We start from the raw sequence: 25,769 nt of genomic DNA, 5'->3' as shown, positions 1-25,769 counted from the left end.
TTTTAAAAAAAGTATTAATAAAATAAGACATTTTTCTTTCTTTTGCTTTTATGTTTGGTTAATTATTTGGCAGAGTAACATCTTTCAAACATTTTAGTACACAGATTCCAAGTTTAAATTTTAGTTGAGAGTACATGAAAGATACAAGGAATGCAATTATCTGCATAGATCATCCTGAACTACTAAGGAGAATCTGCTGTAGAAGAACACCAAATTTCAGGAATAGATGAAACAAGGCTTTGCTTTTACAGCAGGGAAACTGCTGAACAAGTCAATCAATTTGTTTTAGGTCTTCCTAGACTACTCTGCTAAATCTTTTTCACGTTGCAGACACCGAGGATGGCTTGCAAGACGTCTTTCCTACGTGCTTTTTGTTCAAGAGCGAGATGTCCATAAAGGCATGTTTGCCACCAATGTGGCTGAAAATGTACTGAACAGCACTAGGTAAGGGTGGGGATACTGTTATAAAGGGAAGAAGCAGGGATGGGGGGGCAGGAGAGGGAGTAGGGTAGGGATTGCCTTCCTTTGTTAACCTTTAGTTTCTCTGGGACTCTGTTTCAAGAGGATTCCCATTTCCAAATGTTAAGTGTTAAACTTCAAAGGAAAGCAAGGAAAGGTAGGAGAACAGATGGTTTTGGGAAAAGCAATCTTGTTTTATGCATTAGCGATTGAATGGATTAGTCATATGTGAAGGTGAGTTGGAATTCAGAGATGCACATATTTCCAGTTCTCTGTTAAGTTTTCTGTAATATGAACGTTTGGGACATTATGTTTCCTGTCATGACAGCCAAAAGAGAAACATTTGATATTTCTGTCAAATAGTTATTGAGTACCTAGGCACAAATTCTTGTGCTAGGAAGTCCTTACTAGAAATTTTAAGAGAATAAGATTCTGTCCTTGCTCGCAGATGAGCTTGCTTACAAGCGGGAGAGTTATCCCACTTGAACTCATGTGGAGTGGGGAAATAAATCATTCTCAAGTTTAGGCGTTAGGCTCTGGGAGTTGGCATAAAGATCAGTCTCTGATCTGTCTCATTAGTGTTGCCGTGGTAGATGTCTACTTGGATTTGGGGAGCCAGAGGCTGGAGTGGTTTGAAAGACTGCTTAGAAATGGAGGCCCTGTAGTGTGGTTGTTGAGGTCCGAACAGTGGTGGCATATAGTAGGTGCTCAATAAATGTTTATTGAATGAATGAATAAATAGTCGATAATGGAGATTTAATAATCTTTTCAATTACTTGTAAAAAATTCCCGTCCAGATTGAAATAAAGGTATTAAAATAATAAGCCTAAGGTGCATCAGTGCCCAGTAGAATAGTCTGTTGTATTAATGACTTAGGGACCTATGTAGGGTTTTGCTGTGGGCTGTTCTAAAATCAGTAGCAACAGAGGGAGAAAACGTAATTATTTGAAACCCTTTGGGTTATAGTATATTCTATTTTCTAGGTAAAAACCTCCAACTATGTTTCATTCCATCCAGATGGTTTGACTAATAACTAGGATATTAAATGATTAAAGGAGGTTTAACCTCATGTGTTCTTCCCTAAGTCACATGGAAAATTTACACAACTAGATTAAATCTTACCTCTTACTTCACTGCTTATAGCTCTGTGTTGTTTTATCTTGAGATGTGCCTTTCTTAAATTACAGGGTTGCTATGGAAAAACACGTATAAATATTTCTGCCCCTCTTTGATCCTTTCTAGAGAGGCTGACATATCATTCTATTAATAAAGTCACCATAAATGAGTAATACAGTAAGTCTTTAAAAGAGAAATCCTACCTTACTTTGGCAGTGGATTTTGGTTAGATACCTCTGAGTTATATACCTAAAGGGGTAACTTCATTCTCTCCCCTCTGCCAGAGTGTAACTTTGTATCTCCTGCTGAATATCTGAAACATTCAAATTCATGTAGCCATTACCCAGTGAATTTGAGTTAAATTCTTTTTTTTTTTTTTTCCTTAAAGCTGCCTTCCAGATTCCTCAGGGATTCACTGATTTAGGAATATAGTGTCCTTAATCTTTATCAGGCAACCAAACAAAACATATCTAACTTGAGCTTATTTTCATGTTAATCACATATTAAGAAAATATATTTCGTTTTGTGGTTTATAGCTATGATTTAGAAAATACCGAATGCAGAATGTAGCATAGAGCCAGTTACATTGTCTTTCTGTTTTCCAATCAGAGTACAAGAGGCAATTGCAGAAGTGGCTGCTGAACTAAACCCTGATGGTTCTGCTCAGCAGCAATCAAAAGCCATCAGTAAAGTGAGAAAGAAAGCCAAAAGGATCCTTCAAGAAATGGTTGCCACTGTCTCACCAACGATGATCAGGTATTCAAAGGCAAAGCAAAAAGCTTTCAGTGATAACCATCCTGTTTTGAGCAAACAGGGACTGAACCATTGGACTTCCCCAGCACAATGGTTTTGGTCCAAAGGAAGTTTGGACATATTCTGATGTTAACATTCCTTTTTATTTTATTTCTTTTTAAAATTTTTAAGAAGATTTTATTTATGAGAGAGGGAGAGAGAGATCATGAGAAGTGGGGAAGGGTAGAGGGAGAAGCAGACTCCCCGCTGAGCAGGGAGCCAGCCCAGTGTGGGACTTGATCCCATGCGGGACTTGATCCCATGCGGGACTGGATCCCATGCAGGACTCGATCCCAGAACCCTGAGCTGAAGGCAGACACTGAGCTGAAGCTGAAGGCAGACATTTAACCGACCGAGGCACCCGAGTGCCCCAAATTCCTTTTTATATTCTTGTTCAGCTTCTGTGGGAAGTAGCCCTATGGTAGGCTTTAAGGTGCCTTAATCTTTCTTAATTGATAGCAGCCGTTGTATGACTGCTGATCTCTCTAGACATGTGAGCTAGGCTTCACATATCCATATCTTAAACGGAGTGGTTTTATACTGCTTTCTGCTCGCCTAAATACTCGGTTGATGATGGTTGATGATGTACTTCTGAAGTGTAAAGTGTGCTGTTTGAGTGAAATGTAAGATTTTAGTTTGTAATAAATAGGTAAATAGAAATGTAAGATTTTAATCTGTAATAAATACATGTATCTATAAGGATGCATGTAAAAGTCAGCTCTTTAATACAGTAGTTCAGGTACACAGACATACACACACACTAAGTTACTTATAAGCGCTCTTAGGTTGAAGGTTCAGAAACTTAAGTAGACAAAAGTCAGCTCTCTTTAAATGTATGTATGTACATTTAATTTATTTTTCTTTTTCATTTTTTTTTTTAACTTTTTAGATTGACAGGATGGGTGTTACTCAAGCTGTTCAACAGCTTCTTTTGGAATATTCAGATTCACAAAGGCCAACTGGAGATGGTTAAAGCTGCAACTGAGGCAAGAATTTGTGTGATCTGTCATTCTGTTGTTCCCACGTTTCTGGAGTGAATTTAGAGTTCTTTTGTATGGAAGTGTTCTCTTGTGCCCTGTGTGCGTCCATCCTATTTGGAAGATTTCCCCCATATGACAGGAGCACAGTAGCTGGGCATTTGGGGAAGGGTGAGTAAAGGCGGACCCAGCAGGAGTGTGCTGGGCTCCTTTTGTAAGTTACCTTGCAGTAACTCTGAAATTAACCAGAACAGTCATATTCACAAATGAAGAAGTAAAAGCACAGATAGGTTAAGCTTTCCCAGTCATGGCTAGTGAGTGACTGCCCAGGATTTCAAGCCAAGCTTGACTTTAAACCCTCTGCCCTTTTGATGTGATCAGGGCCATCCCTTAAAAGATACATAAAAACTACTTCAATTCTCGGTTCCCCAGCTCTTTTTTTTTCTTTATTGTGGTGGTGGTTGTTTTTAGTGAAGGCAGTATTAAATTGGAAGAAGTTCATATTACTGGAAAATGTTTTTAAAGAATGAGTCATTGATCAGCCAGTGTTTGAGAGATTCTAACCAAATAGGAAGTTGCAAAGTGTGATTGAAGTTCATATTTGAATTTTAAATTTGGCATTTTTTCTTTTACTAGATGAATTTGCCACTTATATTTCTACCAGTTCACAGATCACATATTGACTATCTCCTGCTGACTTTCATTCTCTTCTGCCATAACATCAAAGCACCGTACATTGCTTCAGGCAACAATCTTAACATTCCCATCTTCAGGTAAGGCCAGTTTATTTGGAAATTTAAGGTATGGAAAAGATTATATTTTGAATTTTTGGTGTTTTCATTATACATTTTGAAACATAGTAAAGATGACATTAGCTTTTTTTGTTTTCATTGTAAAAGTAATGTTCATTGTGAAAAATCTGAAAGGTACCAAAAGCATCAAGACTATCTCCATTATTTTTATATTTTATGAGGGTTACTTGGTGAACTGTGAATACCTCAACTTCGTGGGCAATATTTATCAAATGGCTAAAATGCAGTCAGAAAGATAAGATAGCAAATTACTGTGTCAGGCGTGGCAGTAGGTAAGGTGAGGGTTGGGTATGGGTCACTGTGGTGGCAAAGAGTAAGTAAGAACAACCATACTGTTAACTCTGACCTAATAATTGAGTAGCACTAGAAACATGTCACCATTATAATATGACACAAAAACAGTGTATTTCAGAGGTTTTCAGGAGAATGCAGTGCATTCCTTTCAGAGGAAATAGTAGGTAGAGAGTCCGAGAGATTCAAACGCATGGTATGGTCAGGAAACAGCAGATGATTCCGTAGGGTTAGAATGCAGGATGCAGTGGGAAGAGTCAGAGGCCAGAAGTGCTCATTGCATAGGGACTGAGAGCTGGATCAGAACAGTTTTTAAGCCAAGAGTTTAGAGTGTATCCCATCATTGAAAAATGGTCAGATTTGCATTTTGAAAAGTCATTCTGCATTGGAGAGTGTTAGAGAAATTCTGACTCTATTATAGTAGCTGAGGCAAAAGATAATGAAGGCTTAGATTAAAATCTGTAGTGATGCTCCTGGTGAGGAAGGCATAGAGTGGGAAAGTGTTTAGTAAGTTGAGTTTATAAGACGAAATGCTAGTCCAGAGACGGGGGGGATGCGGGAGGAAGGGAGCTGGGTAGATAGAGGGGCTGGTCACCAGCGGGGAGGGGGTGAGGCGTAGATTGAGGTGGTTGGGGACATCGAAGGTTCAAATTCCAAAGAACAGAGCAGCCGTGACATCAGCTCTGAGCAGTAGGGAGTGCGAGGAGGATGGATTTACAGTAACTGGAGGGCAGGTGGGCTGGAGGGGTGTCACGTAAGGTCTTGCAAAGTGGCCATGATGACTTGTGTGTGCCGTGAAGTCTGAGCCTCAGCCTCACAGTCCAAGGAGCTCCTTCCTAACCCACTGGCTCAGAGCTCTGTGGATACCCCGACTCACAGGGATGGCTGAAGGGAAGCCACTGGTTCATGTAGTTAGCTGATACTTACCCTGCTGTACTTCAGGCGAGAGTGAAGAAGTTACATAGTCCTTGCCTTCAGCTAGTTCGTAATCTACTGGGGACTAGAGACAAACAGCTATAATGCAATGCGATAACACCCCTGTGGGGCAGACATGTTTCTCTAGGGACGGGAATAACTGTGTTTACTCTCCTGGGGGCCTCTTCCCAGTACTGGGGAAACTGGGAAGTTGCCTTAGAAAGTCACCAGACAGTTGGTAGCAGGCATAGACTTAGAGCCAAGAGGACCGTTCCTTTCGGGCTTTAGGGAGGTCCTGCCCCATAATATAATAGTTTGCCTTTCCTGTCATCAGAATGACTCCTGTACCCATTCCCTCCAGGTTCTCAACTTACAAGTGCTTCTGGAGGGATCACTTTGAAATGCGTGTTAAAAATCGATAATTTCTCGTAACCTACGTCCCCTTTTCATGAGCTCTGTGCCAGTCGGTGCTTAGCTCATCCGTCCTTCAGATGCGACAGGTGATGACCTGGCCTGTTTGTTGGCAGCTGTCTTTTCAACCCACTTTTCAGTTTCTGTGGAAGGGTCATCTCATTCATTATGAACTTTTCTGTAGTTCTGCTCTCAGAGAGTGATAGAAGATACTGAAATTATATAGCAATATGATATTAATACCACTCTATGTGAAAAGCATAAGAGGAAGCTTTGAGTTTGGAAAGGTTGCTTTAACTATTATAAAGTTTCACCTCAATATCAAAACCCATCACTGTCATAGAAAGAACCATGGGATTGAAAAAAATCATTTTATCCCTGTGTACACACACATTGAAGCACATTTTTGTTTCATGTTTTGGGGAAATGGTTATGCTTGGTTTTGGTTGTTAAAATTATCCTTGTCTCAGGGACACTGTCTAAGGGTACGTTCTTGAGAAAATTTCCCCAAAGGACCGTTTGTAACATCATATTCATTTTGTAGTAAATGCGAAAGGCAGATTTCAGGATGTCTTACAATCAGTGTCCTGAGATCCTGGACAGTTTTAAAATTTAGCAGTATTTCATCATCCTCTTAAAATCTGTAACCCCACCTTTGCAGGGTGATATATTGTACGGACTTCTTTCAGTTTGGAACAGACATTAGTAGAGCTTCAGTGCATGAGGTGATGTTCTAAAGGCTGATGAATGTTGCAAATGATGGAAACATGTCAGTAACACGGAGAATGGAAAAATGGTGACATTTTCACTGTCAGCAACTCAAACAACACATGTGGTTTATATTCCTATGGCTTATGTTTTGAAGTTACTTGGAATTTGAGTATTCTTACATTTTTCTTTATTAATAAATGATGCATTCTTCAATTTATAGTACCTTGATCCATAAGCTTGGGGGGTTTTTCATACGACGGAGGCTGGATGAAACACCAGATGGACGGAAGGACATTCTCTACAGAGCTTTGCTCCATGGGGTATGTACGGTCTTTCGTCATCCTTAAAGCCATTATAGTAGTTACGATAGTAGAAAGAAAAACAGACTTGACTGAGATTTAAAAAAGAAATAAACCTTATTGTCTATGTAATTATTGTTTGGGTAGGAAGTTGATGATTATTTCCTTTATCACCAAAACATACCATTGGAGTGGCTGGCTTGCTATTATTCACGTGGGTAAAATATTTTGTCAGTGGTGAAGTTAAAAGGTTTTTGTTTAAGATTTAACTTTGCTGAGCTTATTCCAAGGAGGGAGGTCTTGCATTCCAGCTTATGCTAAGTTGGGCAGTCTCGAATTCATGGTTTACATTCTCCTTATACTCCAGCATATAGTTGAACTACTTCGACAGCAGCAGTTCTTGGAGATTTTTCTGGAAGGCACGCGTTCTAGGAGTGGAAAAACCTCCTGTGCTCGGGCAGGACTTTTGTCAGTCGTGGTAGATACTCTGTCTACTAATACCATCCCAGACATCTTGATAATACCTGTTGGAATCGCCTATGATCGTATTATTGAAGGTCACTACAATGGCGAACAGCTGGTAAGAGCACTACCTTCCCAAACATCTTCTCCACTTTCAAGTTGTTTTGCTTTTAGAATTTGCTTTTGGAATCAAGGAGGCATTTTTTTGCTACAATATAAAGCACTGTAGGAAGCTCGGCAGAGTGGGTGTGGTGAGTGGCTTCTGTCTCTTGTATCCATCTGATTGGTAGGGCTGATGTGGCGTTCTCCTGCACATCTTTTGTATCCATTCATCTGTTGGTAGCTACGTGGGCTGCTTCCATACTTCGGCTGGTGTAAATAATGCTGCGGCAAACACGGGGTGCATGTAACCCTTTGAACTAGTGTTTTTGTATTTTGGGGGTAAATACCCAGTAGTGTGATTATGGGATTGTAGGGTAGTTGTGTTTAATTTTTTGAGGAACCTCCGTGCTGTGTTCCACATTGGCTGCACTAGTTTGCATTCCCACTAGCGGTGCAAGAGGGGTCCTTTTCCTCCCCATCTCTGAAAGACTTGTTTCTTGTGTTTTTGATGCTAGACATTCCGACAGGTGTGGTATCTCGTAGTAGTTTTGATTCGCATTTCCCTGATGACATGTCCGTGGGCATCTGTATGTCTTTTATGGAAAACTATCTGTTCATGTCTTCTGCCCATTTTTAAAAAAGATTTATTTATTAATTTATTTGAGAGTGAGAAGATGCATGGAGGGGCTTGGGGAGGGAAAGAAGAAGGAGGAGAATCTCAAGCCGACTCTGCACTGAACATGGGCACTGATGTGGGGCTTGATCTTATGACCCCAAGATCATGACCTGATCCGAAACCAAGAGTCGGATGCCTAACTGACCGCAGCACCCAGGGACCCCTGCCCATTTTTAATTGGATTATTTGTTTCTTTGGGGTTGAGTTAAGTTCTTTATGCTTTACCTGCTAAGACTTTATTCTTTTGTTGTGTATGTAGTTTTCAGATATCTTCTCCCATGCAGTAGGTTGTCTTTTAGTTTGGTTGAATGTTTCCTTTGCTATGCAGAAACTTTTTATTTTCATGTAGACTTAATAGTTTATTTTTGTTTTTATTTCCCTTGTCTTGAGACATATCTAGAAAAATGTTGCTGTGTAGTGTCAGAGAAATTATTGCCTGTGCTCCCGTAAAGGACTTTTTATGGTTTCAGGTCTCATATTTAGAACTTTAATCCATTTTGAGTTTATTTTTGTGTATGGTGTAAGAAAGTGGTACAGTTTAGTTCTTTTGCATATAGCTGTCCAGTTTTACCTTCACCATTTGTTGAAGAGAGTCTTTAAACCATCGCACATTCTTGCCTCCTTTGTTGAAGAGTAATTGACCAAATAATTGTGGGTTTACTTCTGACTTTCTGTTCCATTGATCTGTGTGTCTGTTTTTGTGCCAGTATCATAGTTTGCGGTGATTTTTTGTGAATGGCATAAACTGTGTACTAAGTGAATTAATGTAAAGTGTTCTGGTTTTCATTGACCAAACTGCCTCTCCCAATAAGAAGATTACATCTTTTAACATTTTTGCACGCTAAACATTTTATGACAGGTCTCAGTCAATGAATATTTTTCTCCTTTATTTAGCGTTTTTCTTTACACAAAGCTCCAGCTTCCATTAAAAAAATAAATGGCCGGTGCCTGGGTGGCTCAGTCAGTTAAGCATATGGGTCTTGGTTTCGGCTTGGGTCGTGATCTCAAGGTGGTGAAATTGAGCCCTGCATCAGGCTCTGCACTGGCTGGGGAGGCCGCTGGAGATTCAGTCTCCCTTCCTCTGTGTGTCTTCCCCATACATGCCCTTTCTCAAATAAATAAATCAAATAAGTCAATAAATAAATGCATTTTTTTTGGATAACAGAATATCCGTTAGCTGTATTTCTTACCATGCTATTCTTTCAAAATTGGAATTTAGGGAAAGCCTAAGAAGAATGAGAGCCTTTGGAGTGTAGCTAGAGGAGTTATCAGAATGTTACGAAAAAACTATGGCTGTGTCAGAGTGGATTTTGCACAACCATTTTCCTTAAAGGTGAGTATATGTTGGAAGGAAACAGTGTTAAAGCGTTGGCAAGCTCTGGTTGGAAGATGTGGGCTCTGTTCCTGCCTCTGCTGCCTCCTCTCCATGTGACCTCGGTTTCTTCTCTGAAGACTATGTCAAGAATAGCATTTCCTAAATTTTCCTACCAAAGTATGCTTATTGACAGAGGATAGTGTATGTCTGTCTTTGGGGGCGGCCAGGGTTAGCATTTGTTGCTGTCGTTTCTTTTTTAGTTGATGAGAGTTCTGCATATTGCTTTATGCTGTATGTCGGTATTTTATATTATATTTTAAAATTCCCTTTAGGGAAAATTTTGTAAAACCTACCCCTAAAATCTGGGTAAAATTGACCATCTAGGATGATGTTCTCCTGAGTGGAATCCACACGTACACATTCAAAGGGAGAATGCCATTCTTGTGCAGAAGCCTGGCGCTGGGGGTCCCCGGAGGTCCTGGTGGTTTTGAATTCCTAAGATTTTCAAATTTGTGAAGGAGGAGGATGAGTAAGGGAATCGGGAGCCTGTGATAAGGCGCAGACGTCCTACTTTTGCTTTCGTTCCATTCTTAGTTTTACTTCTAAGATCCTAACTGCCGTGCTGCATGCTTTCTGGTCTTCCATGCTTTCCACTTCGAGGAGCCTTGTCGTTTCTTTCCACTTCATCTTTTTCAAAACTACTGCACAACTTCTCTATATTGTTACGATTTGCTTTTGGATTGAGGTTCTTTTGAATATTATGTGACCCTCAGGTCGTCAGAGTTCCTTTGAAAATCATGGTTGTGTTGCTTATTACTATATTGGGGATGTCAGATAATTTTGTGTAGATGTGAGAAAAGTTAAGTGTTTTCCTTTAACTTTTAAATAATTTTGTTTAAGGGATGCCTGACTGGCTCAGTTGGTAGAGCACGCGGCTCTTGATATTGGGGTTGTGAGTTCAAGCCCCACTTTGGGTGTGGAGCCTGCTTAAAAAAGAAAAATGTAAAACTTAAAAGAATTAAAAAAATACACAATTTTGCTTAAGCATCATTGTCTCATCCTTTGTGTCATCCTCAGTCCTTAGATTTCATGCTTGCCCAAATTCCAGGAGTCGTCCTGCACTTCTGAAGGTAGTTTAGGATGTAGAAAGTACTCCTGCTCTGTAGCATGGCTCATTCTATAAAGTGCTCCCTTTTTACTGTTTGAAGATTGAATTACATTTGATATACGTAAGCAAAACAGGGAGAGTTAATGACTGTGTTGTGTTCCCCCTCCCCTCCGCCCTCCCCAGGAGTATTTAGAAAGCCAAAGTCAGAAACCTGTGTCTGCTCCGCTCTCTCTGGAGCAAGCCTTGTTACCAGCTATAATTCCTTTAAGGTAAGATCTGTGGAAATTTTTTATACTAACGACACTGTCAGATACCTGTTATTTCTGGCATCGCAGAGAAAACTAGGTTAAGTTTATGAAGAGTGGGCTCCTTCTCACTGCACTTCTCACTTCTCACTTCTCCTGCACTTCCTCACTTTGGGTGACTTTTCTCTTGGTCTGATAGAGGACAGTGAAGTGACAACATTTTCATATCAGTCTGGAGGTTTTTGATTATTTGCGTTATAACATCTTTTTGATTGTATGATCAGGAGTTCTTATTCGATTTATGCTTTTGGATGTTGGAACCAAATACTTTCTGGTAGTAGCTTAGGTTATGCATATTGTACATAAGTGTAGCATATAAAAACGTGTACGTTTCCCAGAATTCGAATTAAATTGTAACTTAGAGAAGTTAAATATTAAGCCCCTCCCCTAATGTGTTCAGGTGTCAAATTTTTAGATATGTTTTAAAATGAGGTATCTTGCTTCATGCAGTTTTTTCGGCTGGTGGCTTTTTGGATGTGATGTACCAATAGATTATTTGGTCCTAACTCAATAAAACCTTTTGGTCAGGAGAGTGTATTAAATATAATAATGTATATCATGGAGGAAAATAATGCATTGAAATAATCTGTTTGCGGTTTACATTCGGAATATGTAGTAATTAGACATTTATACCTTAGTTCTAGATAGTTTGCTTCTAAAAGAGTGTGGTTGTAGAGTCTTTTTTCTGAAAAGAAAAAATCTTTTCAGACCCAGTGACGCTGCAGACAAAGATGCAGACACATCCACGAACGAGTCCAGAAATGTAACAGATGAACCCTTCCGAAGAAGACTGATTGCAAATCTGGCCGAGCACATCCTCTTCAGTGAGTACAATACCAAACCCTTTAGTTCTGCGGCCCAGATTCAGCATGGTGCGGGGCACACGCCCTGGGATTGGAATCTGCTGGAGTTCGCTTCTGCTGCTTCTCCTCCTACTACGCAGGTGGCGATGGGAGGGTGTTAGAGGGTGATGCCGGCGGGGGTGGGGGTTTGAAGTAAGCAAGTGAAACATCACACATGGTGCCTGAGAACTCATAGCCGCTCTTACGCTTTTTAAAAAAATAGTCCTGTCAGAATGATTTATTGCCTGCTGTTCATGAATTTGTTCCTTTGAACTAATGAGTGGTGTGGCATCTAGGTTTATAGTTGTGTGTCCATTTTCCTGCTGACCCCACGATTATTTTTATCCAGCACATATCGAGAGGCTGTTATGTATGTGTAAAGGGGGAAAGCTTCGTTTCAGTCATAGGGACTACCCAGGGAAGACCTGGCAGTTCCGCCTGAGCTCACGCTTGTCTGGGTGGCGTAGCTGGGCACAGGGAATTCAAGCGGAAGTGAGCCAGAGCAGAGCGAGGTGCACGAAGAATTAGCTTTCTCTGAGCCCCAAGTGCCAACACGTGTCATGTTGTAGAATGTGCTTCACAATTGCGTGGCAGAGGCTGGCGCCTTGGTGCACAGCCCAGGTGGGCTGTCCTTGCTGTCCCCTGTGCCTCGCTCCCAGGCTGGCCAAACTCTCCGCACCTGCTGGGGTCCCCATCGTGGGGACATCTCCCCTCCTCTGGCTCCTGCCCCTCCAGCTACTCCTGCTCCCGCTTCACGGGAGGTCAGAGTGTTCTTTCTTAAAAGCACCTCTGTTTGTTTCTCTCTACCCAGGTAACAGGAATGTGGCTGTCTGGTCTCTAGAAAATTTTTTTTATGGTTTTGTGATGCACTGTTTTCCATTTATAACACAAACATTCATTCATGTTTTTAAAAAATTATAAGAATTCTTTTTAATGGCTATGAATATGGTACTTGGTACTGTTTTTCATTTTTTTAAACACTGGAGACAATACTCAATGTGAGTGAAATATTCATGAATTCATTGTAATCTCAGAAAATTCACAGATGGTGTGTTTTTTCTGATTATTCCTTAGATGTTCTCATATTTGATTTATATGATTATGATTTTCTACAGATTCCGAGCATTGGGTTATGGACTACAGTACTTCTCAAATGTGTTTCTGTCCTCTCCCCTCCATCCCTCCCACCTGGTCATTTCCTCCCCAGCCCAGTGAACGACACAGCATCTTCATCTTACCAATGAGGAAGCTGCGGCATGGGGGTTGAAGTCATTTCCCTCAAGTTATGAAATTAGGCCACGTAGAAATCAGATTTGAGCCCACATTTTCTGCCATCAGATCAGCAAGCCCTTCTCCCACTGTGCCTCTGTCCTCGGGTGACAGGGACTCTGTCCACAGGAGAGAGCAGTCGGAGTGAAGCCAGAGCCTGGAGCCAGGAGCGAGCCCAGTAACACAGAACTGGGAGAAGTGGGAGACCCCGTAGAAATGCCAGAACAGGCTTCTGTGTTGGGTCTTGGTATTTCCAGGAAAGTGTCTGTTGGCCATTGAGTGACTAAATTCCACTGGCCTTTTTGGAAAGTGGAGCGTCTTAGGCTGGATACTGGTACACGACGCTGATGATCTCTGATGAGGATCTGTTGGCCAGAACGTGGGATACTGTTGTTGTTTCCCTTCCGTAAATTCTAGTTACAGGAAATGTGGTAGAAGTAGAGGTATTTATAGTTGTAAATACTCCCATTTCAGATTTAGGTACTTTTGGAGACTTTACACTATTTTAAAAAAAGGGAACCTAAATTTCTGTGCTTGCCTTCTAGCTGCTAGCAAGTCCTGTGCCATTATGTCCACACACATCGTGGCCTGTCTGCTCCTCTACAGACACCGGCAGGTACGTCTGCTGTGTCCCTGCGGTCATGGGGGAGGTGTGCGAACGCCGTGTCAGCTGGTCAGCTACTTGGTCGCAAATGGACATGGTCCTGTCCTGGCTTCTGCTTTAGAGATAAGCAGTAAAGGAATCCAGGTACCCTGCCCACGGGGGCTTAGAGATCTGATGGAGGAATCTACCTGAAAAAAACTCCAAGACTGCATCACATAGACGACAGTAGGACATTCTTGGAGTCATATAGTTCACGTAAATAAGGCCTATTGCGTTGATGTGCAGTGAGTGTTCTGACAGCTGATGACAGCTCTTGGACTTGTATTTCGGGCCATATGCCCTTCATGAACTTGACTAAGTACTGGGATTGAAAAGACTGTATCTGTGCCATCCATAGTCATGTTCTCAATAACAAACATAGTGTCTACGTGTGTGTACACGTATGTATACATATACATACATGTTACATATGCACACATATATTACATATATGCATAGGCACGATGTGAGTAGTTGTCAGATAAATATTTAAAATGAGGGAAATCGGGGCACCTGGGTGGCTCAGTCAGTTAAGTGTCTGCTTTAGGCTCAGGTCGTGATCTCAGGGTCCTGGGGTCAAGCCCCACATCAGGCTCCTTGCTTAGCAGGAAGCCTACTTCTCCCTTTTCCTGCTTGTGCCATTTCTCTCTCTCTCTTCTCTCTCAAATAAAATCATTAAAAAATATATAAAATGAGGGGAATTACTGCTAAAACATAAACATTTCTAACTTTTAGATGGCTTCTTCTGCCCTGCGTAATCTGAGATGCTCCTGTCACATCTTGTGTCCAAAGCATACTTTTGAACATGAATATCTTAACTTTCTGAGGACCAGCTTTTTCACCAGTTTTCTGACATCCTGTGCCCTAATACTCTGGCCTTTTTACTCTCTGTGCCAATAGCAGGCTGCTGGAAAGCCACGGCAGGAAATAAAATCCTCGGAATGGCCTCTTGGCCTCTTGGGAGGCAGGTTTTCCACTGTCATGAGACCATTTCTGTGTGTTTCTCCAGGGCATTGATCTCTCCACATTGGTGGAGGACTTCTTTGTGATAAAGGAGGAGGTCCTGGCGCGTGATTTTGACCTGGGCTTCTCCGGGAACTCAGAAGATGTCGTCATGCACGCCATACAGCTGCTGGGAAATTGTGTCACCATCACCCACACCAGCAGGAGCGATGAGTTTTTTATTACCCCCAGCACAACTGTCCCGTCGGTCTTTGAACTCAACTTCTACAGCAATGGCGTGCTCCACGTCTTCATCATGGAGGCCATCATAGGTACGGGCTGCCCTGCAGCAGCTTCACGGGAGGGAGAAGGGCCTAAAGCACTTGGTAGCTTCTGTTGACTGTGATGATAGCCCCTCGTGGGAAGGGGATGTGTTGCTGTAGTTTTCGTTTTCAAATGCAAGTGTAATCTGCTGTATTGCTCTAGCTTATTTTTTATACTTACTCGTCAAGAGTGGGTACTGAATTACCGTTGGCCTAGTATTACACTTAGTCCGAGGCGGGGAGGGAAGGTGTTTGGCCATCAGGAGCTGGGAGTCTGAGTGAGACGACAAAGCGCACATGGTAGTGAAGTGAGTGTAGGGGGTGAAGAGGGAGCAGGGGAAGCAGAGTGGGCGGGACCGAAGCTCCTGAGGAAGGGGTCAGAGGGAGCTGGGATCACAATCCTGAAGGGATGTATGACATTTTTCTCCAGTAAATGCAGATAATTCTCTTTGATGTATTCACGATCTATTAAGGTAATCCACGTTTTCTCAATCAGCTGAAGTTCTCTTGGAGGAAAGGCTGTGGGCTTCACTGATGTTTTTCTCTCCTTAGCCTGCAGCCTTTATGCCGTTCTGAATAAGAGGGGCTCAGCGGGGCCTGCGGGGCCGTCCCCCAGCTTGATCAGCCAGGAGCAGCTGGTGCGGAAGGCTGCCAGCCTGTGCTACCTCCTCTCTAACGAAGGCACCATATCACTTGTAAGTGAAGGCTCCTTCACTTACGAAGGAGTGTGACCTGTTGTCTTTTTCTTGAGAATTTCTACGAAATTTTCATGAAAACACAAGCCACCTGTGTTTTTCTCTCAGATAGCATTTGGTCTGTTACTGAGGCTGTACCTTCTACTCCTGAGTCTCAGTGACTCTCGGGCCAATATCTTGTTTGCTCTCTTTGTTTGCTGCTGGGGTCACTGCTCCAGTGAACCCTTCATGTGGTGGTGAGGCGCAACAGGACGGATTGCTCAACATTCGTCATGAGTCAAATCCAAAGTGACTGCGCTCTTACTGTACGGAAGGCACTGGGTCAGAGGCCTGCAAATAGTTAACATGCCCAGAAGACCGGAGCCAGAAAACAGTCTTAAAAATCATCTGTCCAACTCCTTGTCACTTGACAAATGGGAAAACTAAGGCGCAGCAGGACCGATGAGTGTTTATTTGTACTGAAGCACTTTTAGACATTCGTAATGAGGCATATGTATTAAGCAATAGATTCTTTTCCCTCAAAATCATCAACAAATAGTATTCATATTCTACTTAAAGTGTAATACTCTCTCCCACTTACCTGAATGTGTCCAGGGACATTTGTGCATAATTGTATTGTGAGGATGGCCCTCCACAGCGTTCTTTGCATGTGGCATATTGTCACCGTGCTGGGGAATCTGTTTTGCATGAACCTTGGGGGGCAGGGCAGGATGGGGTGGGTGTATAGAGCTCCCAAGATTGACCTTGTCCTTTCCCTGGGCCATTTTTGAGTTATCTGAATATTTGTTTCCTCCTTCACCACCGCTACACACAGTGTTTATGGTGAGGCAGCATTTGCAGAGAAATTGTCTTGTGGAGGAAGAGAAGTCAGCGGCAGCAGGGCCCGGTGAGCGGTCCTTCTGAGGGCTTGCTCCCGGCAGGGGGAGACTGAGCTCGGGGCGCCCGTGCAGGTGGAGCCACACTGGGTGCTCTGCCAGACACAGAATGTGGGCTCTTCTTAGGCATTGCCTTTGACCATGCATTCATCAAGAGGGTGGGAATCTTAGGACTTAACCAGTCGAACGAGGTAGCTGATATGGAAGCATTTGGCAGTTACCTTGTACAGCGTTTTCTGTCTATAAAAAGGTCTGTGATGGGGCGCCTGGGTGGCTCAGTCCATTAAGCACCTGCCCTTGGCTCAGGTCATGATCCCAGGGTCCTGGGATTGAGCCCTGTGTCGGGCTCCCTGCTCAGCGGGGGGCCTGCTTCTCCCTCTCTCTCTGCCCCTCCCTGCACCCACTTGTGCTTTTTTTCTCTCTCAAATAAATAAAATCTTAAAATAAGTAAATAAATAAATAAAAGGTCAGGGACACTTATATTTAAATGCCCTTTCTTTCCAGCCCTGCCAGACATTTCACCAGATTTGCCATGAAACAGTAGGAAGGTTTATCCAGTATGGCATTCTCATCGTGGCCGAGGTAAGAGGACTGGCTTTCCTTCATTTGCCTTTATTCGGTTTGCTCTTCCTTATCTTTTCTACCAATTATTTTAACCAGTGTTACAACCGATTATTTTAGCCAATAATTACGTTTGGTGCGTAGTCAAGTCCACATGAAGAGAAAAGAGAAGTCAGAATAGGGAGAGTAAACCCCTCTGGGGATTATTTGCAGTATTGTGGTCACTCTTGTGTAACTGGTATTGTCTAGAACATATCTTAACTGACACCCGAAAGTTTTCATTCCAAGAAATGTTTTACATATCCGTGTGCTTGTAGCTTACATACACACAGTTTTCTCTTGAGATTTTAATTTTTATCGATTTAGTGTAGTAAGAATGGCGTGGGAAAGTAGACCTCGGCTTAGAGGGTTCTTTATTTGCCCTGACTGGCAGCTCCCCTCGCCACCCCTTCCGTTCCTCCTTTCCTTCCCCACTGTCTCTCGAGTGACTCTGAGTTTGGAGGCAAAGGTGGGTTGATACCGTGAATGGCTAACAGAGAGCAGGGAGGCAGGGGGAGGGGCTGCTGGCCTGACGTCAGCCTCGCGAATGTTCGTGTGCCCGCTCATGTTTATTTCCTCTTCGCCATCTCTTTGGCACAGCAAGATGACCAGGAAGACATTAGTCCTGGTCTTGCCGAGCAGCAGTGGGACAAGAAGCTTCCCGAGCCTTTGTCTTGGAGAAGCGACGAAGAAGACGAAGACAGTGATTTTGGTGAGGAGCAGCGAGATTGCTACCTGAAGGTACTTCGGTGAAGGGTTCTGGTGGGCGTTGTAGGGAGGAGTGGAGTTTTTTGTTGTCCCTAGTTGACAGGGTCCTTAGAAACTGAGCCTCTGCCGACTTACTCACATTCCTGGCCCCACGAACCGGCCGGGTTAATAATAAAGACCTCAAATGTTTGAGGTGAGTGAGTGCGCCCGTTGCTCAGCTTGGGTGCAGGTAATGGAAGAGGACACAGAAGTGCGGATTCGGGAAGGGGAACCTCATGAGACACCCTTCCCGACCCTTCCCGACCCTCTCCTCGCCGTCCCCGGGTGCAGACCTGTCGCCCACACCTACGCTCCCTCCCGAAGAGGCAGCACTGTTCAGTCCTCACTGAGCCCAGGGAGCAGCTGCGGGGGAAGGGGGGTTAGAGCAGAAGGGGAAGGAGAGGGCTCCCCCGTCCCTCGGCGGCCGCAGCCCACGGCTCTTTCCGAGTCCTGCTCAGTCTTGCCAGCCCGCCCCAGATGGCATATGTTGAACCATTTGCCTTCAGTTAAAACAAATCCCATCGCAGGAGAAACTTTAGATTTTTTAAAAGATGGATTGTCCTTGATTTGTCATTTTATAAGTTAATAATGACTCATTTTTTTCTGAATACCTTAAGTGGATTACTCTGTAACACCCCTGATTTGCACGCACACACACACACACACACACACTCAGGAGGTGTCACTTCTGGAGAGTCCACCTGGCCTTTTTGGGTATGACCGGCTGTGAGTTGGGGCAGTAGCCTTGCTGCCGTCCCGCAGAGGGCCTGATCCGAGCGTGCCTGTTTTGGGTGGCGGCAGTGAGAGCCCCTCTGCCACCCGGCACACCCCACTGTGCCAAGAAGTGGGCCAAAGGCCAGGCGGGGTGACGGCAAGTGAGTTCTGGGGAAGACTGAGGTGACCTCAGTGGTCTTGCCACGTGTCTTCTTTCACACTCGAGTGAAACCTGGGAGGGTCCGGCCTGGGGACCCGCCGTGTTCAGTGATGACAATGTGTCATTCAAGTGTGCCGGTTTCTTCTGGGCAGCCGTTCAGTGACTGCAAACCTCAAGCGCTGTCGAAAACAGTGACTCCCATAAAGAACCCGTTGCACAGCTAGGGGCCTTTCCGGCAGAGGGTCCGTGGCCGCGGCGCGGTGGGCTGCGTGCGGAAGGTGCTGCGTCAGCAGGCTTGTTTCTCCTTCTCTGTGACCTCGTGCCCCGGCCTTGCACCCCCAGGTGAGCCAGTCCAAGGAGCACCAGCAGTTCATCACCTTCTTGCAGAGGCTTCTCGGGCCCTTGCTGGAGGCCTACAGCTCCGCCGCCATCTTCATCCACAACTTCAGCGGGCCGGTCCCTGAGCCCGAGTACCTGCAGAGGCTGCACAAGTACCTGGTGGCCAGGACGGAAAGGCGCGTCGCCGTGTATGGTAGGCCTGTCCCCGCTCCGGTCCCTTGGAAGAGCTGAGCCTTTCTGGATGACAGGAATCTGCTTGTGTAGGCCACTGGGAAAAAGTGCAAAATTAGCCCGACCGCTAACTTCATAGGCTCCCGTGCTTATTTGTTTCAGGATGTTCTAGAAATGGAATGATGCAGCTCTATACTCTTGGGTGTGGCTTTTTTCACTTAACATGATAAGTGGAGTCCTGCGTGTCCGTGCGTGTGCTTGTGTGTGTACTCCTGTTGCTTTAGAGTGTTCCCCCATATCACTGTTTACGGCATCCGACGTGTGACCCTCGTTGACGGCTGGGGGGTCGGGGTGCCTGCACTCAAGAGCTGCAGTGGCTGGTGCAGCCGTGAGCGTGCTTGAACGCGCTGACGCTACCCTGTGCCCCCTGCGCTGGGCCGCGTGTAGGAGTAGCGGCCTGTGAGCGCCTGTGTGAGGCCCACGGGGGGCTCCTGGAAGGTGCCAATCTGTACCCCGGCAGCGGCGTGTTTCCGGGGCTCCGCGTCCGGCTCGTGCTCGGTCGTGTCTGCGTGATGAGAGGTGCGACCGGGGTGGGAGCAGTGTCTCTGTGCAGTGACGGCTTGCACTGAAGCTGCTTGGAATCAAGACATTTTAGAGCCAGAAGGGATCTCGAGATAATTTCTCTCTAGACATCTCTCCATATCCATATAGGCCCCTATAGTTCTGGATTTCTCTCTAGATAGCTGTCGTAGCTCCCACAGCTAGCGAATGGGCACACCCGGCTGCAGGGCTTCTTCTCTGACCTCTAGTCTGTGCGCTCTCCGGCTCCGCTGACTAAGGCCTCCTCCTTGTCCACACTGCACTGCGCGGCCGAACAGAATTTCTGCCCACGGTCTTGTTCGCGCCCCTCAAAAGCCGCTCACGGCGGGCGTTGTAGGGTTTCTCCTTCTCTTCCTTTCTCGCATTTCCTCCCTCCTTCTCTCTCTCTTTTCTTCTTGCTCTTTTTGTCTTAAAAAGATGACAGAATAAGTTTAAAGAAACAGCAGAGCCTTTGAGACCTCCCAGGTTGCCAGTGGTGGGGGCGCGCTGGGCCCCAGTCTGCCGCCTGGCTCAGCCCCTCTCCAGGGCCTCCCACACTTCTTACTGTGGATGTTGGGGGTTTTGAGTTTGCCAGGCCTCAGCTTTTCACAGGGTCTCATCCTTTCTCCGCAGCTGAGAGTGCCACTTACTGCCTTGTGAAGAATGCTGTGAAAATGTTTAAGGATATCGGGGTGAGTTCCCACTGCTTATGGTAGGAAGGCACGTGTTAACTTCTCTTTCTGCTCAGACCTGGTCTGTTTTAGCCACCTGCATTTGGGGTGGGCCCTGAAAAAGCAGTTTCTGCTGGACCGATCGTGACCACATTTCTGGGGATTGGGAGGGGGATAGCCTTATAGAAAGTGGGACACACCAGTACAGATTTATTTGAATGTTCCAGAATTTTCCTGGTTTTCACCTTCATACCCAAGCTGTTTACATATAACAAGTGGCAGTGCATTTCAACACGCTACTACAATTTTCCGCAGGGATGTTAGTTATGTCCTATGATTTTCAGTTACTGTGTTTCTACTGGTATTGCTGGAAGTTTCCTCTGGTGTACTGTACTCCATGTGTCATACGGGACAGGAGTTCCGTGGAGGTACTAATGGCCTTTGTAAGGAACTCTTTGTGACTTTATTCTAACACAGATTTTAAAGTATAGTATGCTGATTGGACTCTACCCAAAAGAAACCCATCACACCTGCATCCACAACCCTACTCATGAACCCCCACACGTCCATTTATTTAAAACCAGGATACAGTGTTATGTGCCTTGATTGCTTTTTGGGTCTAGAACAAAGGTCAGGGCGGGTGACAGAAATATCTTCTTATTTTGGTTTGTCTTTAATTTCAACTTTCTCTCTAGGTTTTTAAAGAGACCAAACAAAAGAGAGTGTCCGTTTTAGAACTCAGCAGCACGTTTCTACCTCAGTGCAACCGGCAAAAACTCCTAGAGTACATTCTGAGTTTCGTGGTGCTGTAGGTTACTGCTGGCACCTCTGGCAAGTGGAGGGTATCAGACGAGTCCCTCGCAGGCTCCAGCCTCTGGCTCGAGAGCTGAAGGTGCCGACGTGTGGGCAGGCCTGCCCTGTCCTGCTGTGACGTGCTGGAAGACAAGTGCCTTCCCTCCGCGGGGCTGTGCTTCCCCCCTACTCCGAGACGACACAGCAGCCTTCGTGGGATGCTCGGGGGCCCCCAGCCTCCACTTGCAACTCATCATCAATAGGTGACACAATGAAATCTCAAAAAATTATTTTGGAATTTATTAAAGATTTCCCTTTTAAGTATCACCGTTAAGGACTAAATTACTGTGATGGGCACAAAAATGTAGATTCATTCTAGAACCGAATCTTACATAGCATACTTAATACTGTCGGATAATTTGTCGTAATATTTTCTGATTAATGGTTAATGCTTCCTTTAAACATAATTGAGTCATCCATTCACTGGTTTTCTTTTTTCTTTTCTTTTTTTTTTTTTTCAGTTTTATCTTCATCAATAGTAGCTAATTTTAAAGGGGACACCTTTCATCCAAAGTGCTTTACAAATGAATGGGCTGATCTAGATCACACCCAGGTATCACTGTGCTGTCCTTTGCAGTCAGATTTAGAAAGTGTTTGACAAGCTACACGAATACACAATATTGGTTTAGGTCAGAAATAGAGCTAATGTGATCAGACAGTTCACATCAGGAGGTAGATTTGGCTGGCAGAATTCAAGGTAAACTTGGCCAGAACACTGACTTTGAACTTTTGCTCATATAAAAAAGTGCCATTGAGTTTTAAATGACCAGCAAGTATTTAGGAACGACACCTGTTTGATGTCCATACCCCTTCCCACCCCCCAGGTGGCACCTGCCTCTCCTGGATACAGCTGTTTCTTGGAGATTCTCCAACCAAACAGCAACTGTCCTAACTTGACTAGCCTGATAGACTGTGAGCGGAAAGTGCTATGGCTAGAGGCTGCTGACCCAGGGCTCTCATGTACTGTGTATAGGTTGTGCACTACACCCAGTCCGCGTGACTGGTGCCCACTCAAGTTGTGTGGTGCGCAACCTGTGCCACGTGTGTGGTAGCCCAATTGACTGCTCCGTGGTTGGAGGCAGTTACAGATTTTTAGCTGTGAGGAAAAACCATGTTTTTTTAAAAAATGTATATGGTTATATGCCTAAACCCTAATGCCACATGGTGGCAAATTATGATGAAAAATTGTCTGTGCATAATGGGTAGGTGCCTTCTTAGGAGCAGGGAGCATTACTGTTCATTGTGGTAACTATGGTGATTTCATAAAGATCATGTGATATTAAAACATTTTCTGACAGCTTACTGTTTCTTTTCTCCAATGGTATTATGGAATTAGGAATTTTTCCTGGTGAATATTGCATATAGTCTTTGAATTGGAAGTACTGAGAATTAAGTTTGTACTTTCATAAGCTTGGACTCGAAACACTAATGGCGCCTCATGAGTATCCCCTGTGTGTTGGGAGAAGGAAGGGGACTGACCGGTACTTCACGTCGTATGAAAGATCTCGTCTGAAACTCCTAGCAATAATGCTGTGCTGTCGTGAGCTTTTTCTAGTCTTCTCAGATTCTGTGTTTAAAATCTGTTTGTTCTTTGTAGGAATTCATGTACCCTTAGCCATTGTCAGTGTTGTTGCGGCTCTGGTGTGGAGCAGGGTCCCCGCCTGGTAGTGCTCTGTTGTACTAACGGGGACGGAGGAACACTTCTTCTGTTGGCTGGAGCCGTGCATGTGGGGGACACCCAGGGAGACTTACTTATCCCCATGGTATTCTTTTTCTGGGCGGCAGTCACTGCACTAGTCTCTCTCATTCTCCCTCTAAATTATAGATCAAGGATTGCTCAAGCTCTCTCTGAGTTACCTGGGAAGTCAAGGCTGGGACTGATTTCAGGTGGACTCTGCTGCCCAGCCTGTGACTTCTGCTAAGGGCTGCTGTGCTAGCCTGAGCAGGGAACAATGGCTTCTCTGGCTTCATTTTTCCTTTCAGTTGGTTTGTTTCTAGAAATGTAATCAGATGCTTTGGAGATGCAATATATGATTTGCTAGCTCTCTCGCAACTTAACTCACTGTGAGAATAAATATGCATGCTTTTTGTAATTAACTGGTGCTTTGAAAACCTTTTTTAAGGAAGAAAAAATCTCAACCAAAGTTATGCTCATCCCGACAAGCTGACCCTGAGTTAATTTTAGCACAACTCATTCTTCAGTGCCTCATTACTGAAAAAAAAACATACATCATCACAGTAAGGCTTCCAGATAGCACTGTTTTGCTTAAAGATTTATTCTCACTGTTTTCCAAAAGCGAATGGCTTCCATGTAAGATTATACAAACTAGGTGCTTGTAAATAATTTATTACAGTTTACTCTACTGCATTTCTCTAAAACTGAAATGCATGCCCTCCAGGGGAAGACTGTGAGTCAAAAAAAAAAAAAAATCCAATAATAAGCAATATGAATCTGCACGCTTTCCAACTGAGGATGTCCTAAGTGATTTCAGAAAAGAGAAAGGATTTTTTTGTTCCCTTAAATTTCAAGAAAAGCAAAGGGAAGGAACTTGTGTGAGACGTGTAGAACTAGTAGCACAGAACTAGTAACTCCTTAGTCTGCCTTCTCAGATCTGTTCAGTCTCTCGAAGTCATGAGGATAAGTAGAGAAAATACATCAGGGATTTCCATGAATGTAAACTTAGATTATGGAACTTCCAGGCACCTGAAGGGGAAAAGCATTTCCCATGGTTCTCCATGTAATCTGAGTGCTCTGTGAGATGTTCGTGGGTGTTTCGTGGATGTGTTGCTGGTAAAATAAATGTGTACGTGGATCTCCTTGTTTTAGAAGCTCACAGTGCGCTCTAGCACGGTGTGGGCTCAGGCTGTGCCCGGTCCCAGGCCTGTTTTTGCAGCATTTCCAAACTGTTGTGATGCCAGGACCTCTTTCCCCCTTGGTATCCCTGTGAACCTCTCACTAGTATGCCATGGAAAACAATTTGGGAAACACTACGTTAGGTAGTTCTCTAAGGGGACAAACCAGTGCAGGATGCTAGGGAGGCAGAATTTGCATGCATTTTGTACAATCACCTGTTAGAGTTAGTTGGATGTATGTTCTCCCCCTGGAGATGATAAGCACAGAAAACTGTAATACAGGCGGTCAGGTCTCTTTCCGTTGATGGAGAGATCAGCCGTCCATGATCCTGGGTTTTTCCCTGAAAGTAATAAAGTTAACACAAGGATTAACTGGGGTAAATAATTAAGATTTTAATTCAGATCTAGAAGAAAATATTGCACAACTGAATGCAGATTTTTATCCACAGATAGTTCTAGTGTTTAGATATGATTAAGACCTATCATTGAAGTTTATAAGACTTAATTTGGATGTAATCTGTTTTTTAAAACGCTCTTTTTAGGAACTTGAGACTTGGCATCTGGTGTTCTAGTTTAATACAAACTAATGATTGCATTTGAAAGAATTTTGACTTTATTTCTAAACATCTAGAGCTCTGAAATGCCTTGATGGAAGGTGTTATTTTCCTGTTGTACAAAGAAATGTTAAATTGTTGTAAAAAGAATTACTATAAAGTACTGTGAAATAATACTGCGTGATTTTGTGAGCGAAACTTATTTGGAAACGTTGTTTGAATTTTATGCCTGTTAATGTATTGTAAGAAGCACAGAAGTGTAGTTTTGTTTTAATAAACCAAAAAATGAATATATTCTTGATGTCTTGCATTTGTAATTAAAAGTTCCCAACAAAATACATTAGATAAACAATTGTTCCTGTTTTATTTTACATAAAACTTCATTAAAACGCTTACAGGAGATAATCTTACATAAATGTATGAGCCTGCCGTGCATGGTGTTATTACTGATCTGTAGCTCTCCAAATTTGATCAAGCATTTGCTCGACTTAGTCCATATTCTCATTACAGAGATATACTTTGAGTTTCTGTAAAGAGTCCTTTAAACTTGGTGCTTCTGTCATATTCTTATGTACTGAAGTGTTGGGTTATTTTCCACTAGTTCATAATAGTTGCTCAAAAAATATTAGTTGACTTTTTTTTTGACAAGTAAGGCAAGTATTTTCTTACAGCACTATTTTCTGTGGATCCTTCAAAAATCACTCAGTGCAGCCTTCTCAAGAGCGTGCCCTCTGCCGTCCGTGTCCTTTGGGTACGTAACATGGCTGTGAACCTGACATTCAAGACCATCCCATCTGTTCTCCCCCAGACCCTCTGTCTGAACTTTGTACTCTCTCCCTCTGGTTTGCGCTGGAAGACGATTGCCAGGATTCTGTCCTTGCCCTTTGGTGCATTCATTTTTTTCTTTGCATTAGCAACTCCCTTGCTGTGGCCAAATGTGACCTTCCCTTTATCATATCAAATTCCACTTTTTACAACCACTCACTCTAAGTGGATGTTCATCTTGCAGGCTAATCTCTTAATGTTCAGTTCGGTGCCCACTCATTTTAGTCTTGTTTGTTCCTTTTTTTAACACCTTGCAGTCTGTCTCCTACACACATAGCTAGTAAAATTCTTATGTCCTTCCTTGACAAATACCAAGGGGTTTTTCTAATTGTTGCCCATACCGATGTCCATACCGCAGCTTGGC

At 43.7% G+C, this 25,769-nt stretch overlaps 1 protein-coding gene across 6 annotated transcripts in view; it reads left to right on the top strand.

Moving 5' to 3' along the window:
- Positions 1–24,874, top strand: part of GPAM (glycerol-3-phosphate acyltransferase, mitochondrial) — a 58,159-nt gene extending 33,285 nt beyond the window's left edge. For all 6 annotated transcript variants that reach the window (XM_032312441.1, XM_032312440.1, XM_032312438.1 and 3 more), the window contains 17 exons: positions 331–444; positions 2,185–2,331; positions 3,257–3,353; positions 3,981–4,117; positions 6,705–6,804; positions 7,151–7,363; positions 9,243–9,356; positions 10,630–10,715; positions 11,460–11,575; positions 13,408–13,478; positions 14,515–14,779; positions 15,323–15,465; positions 16,845–16,922; positions 17,541–17,681; positions 18,904–19,093; positions 20,284–20,342; positions 21,017–24,874. In XM_032312441.1, coding sequence (XP_032168332.1) covers positions 331–444; positions 2,185–2,331; positions 3,257–3,353; positions 3,981–4,117; positions 6,705–6,804; positions 7,151–7,363; positions 9,243–9,356; positions 10,630–10,715; positions 11,460–11,575; positions 13,408–13,478; positions 14,515–14,779; positions 15,323–15,465; positions 16,845–16,922; positions 17,541–17,681; positions 18,904–19,093; positions 20,284–20,342; positions 21,017–21,133 — 2,188 coding nt within the window. In that variant the 3' untranslated portion in view covers positions 21,134–24,874. The remainder of the gene's footprint in view (positions 1–330; positions 445–2,184; positions 2,332–3,256; positions 3,354–3,980; positions 4,118–6,704; positions 6,805–7,150; positions 7,364–9,242; positions 9,357–10,629; positions 10,716–11,459; positions 11,576–13,407; positions 13,479–14,514; positions 14,780–15,322; positions 15,466–16,844; positions 16,923–17,540; positions 17,682–18,903; positions 19,094–20,283; positions 20,343–21,016) is intronic.
- The last annotated feature ends 895 nt before the right edge of the window (positions 24,875–25,769 follow it).

This window comes from Mustela erminea, chromosome 14 (assembly GCF_009829155.1).
Source record: "Mustela erminea isolate mMusErm1 chromosome 14, mMusErm1.Pri, whole genome shotgun sequence".
Lineage (NCBI taxonomy): Eukaryota > Metazoa > Chordata > Mammalia > Carnivora > Mustelidae > Mustela > Mustela erminea.
This window is presented reverse-complemented; position numbering and strand designations above follow the sequence as displayed.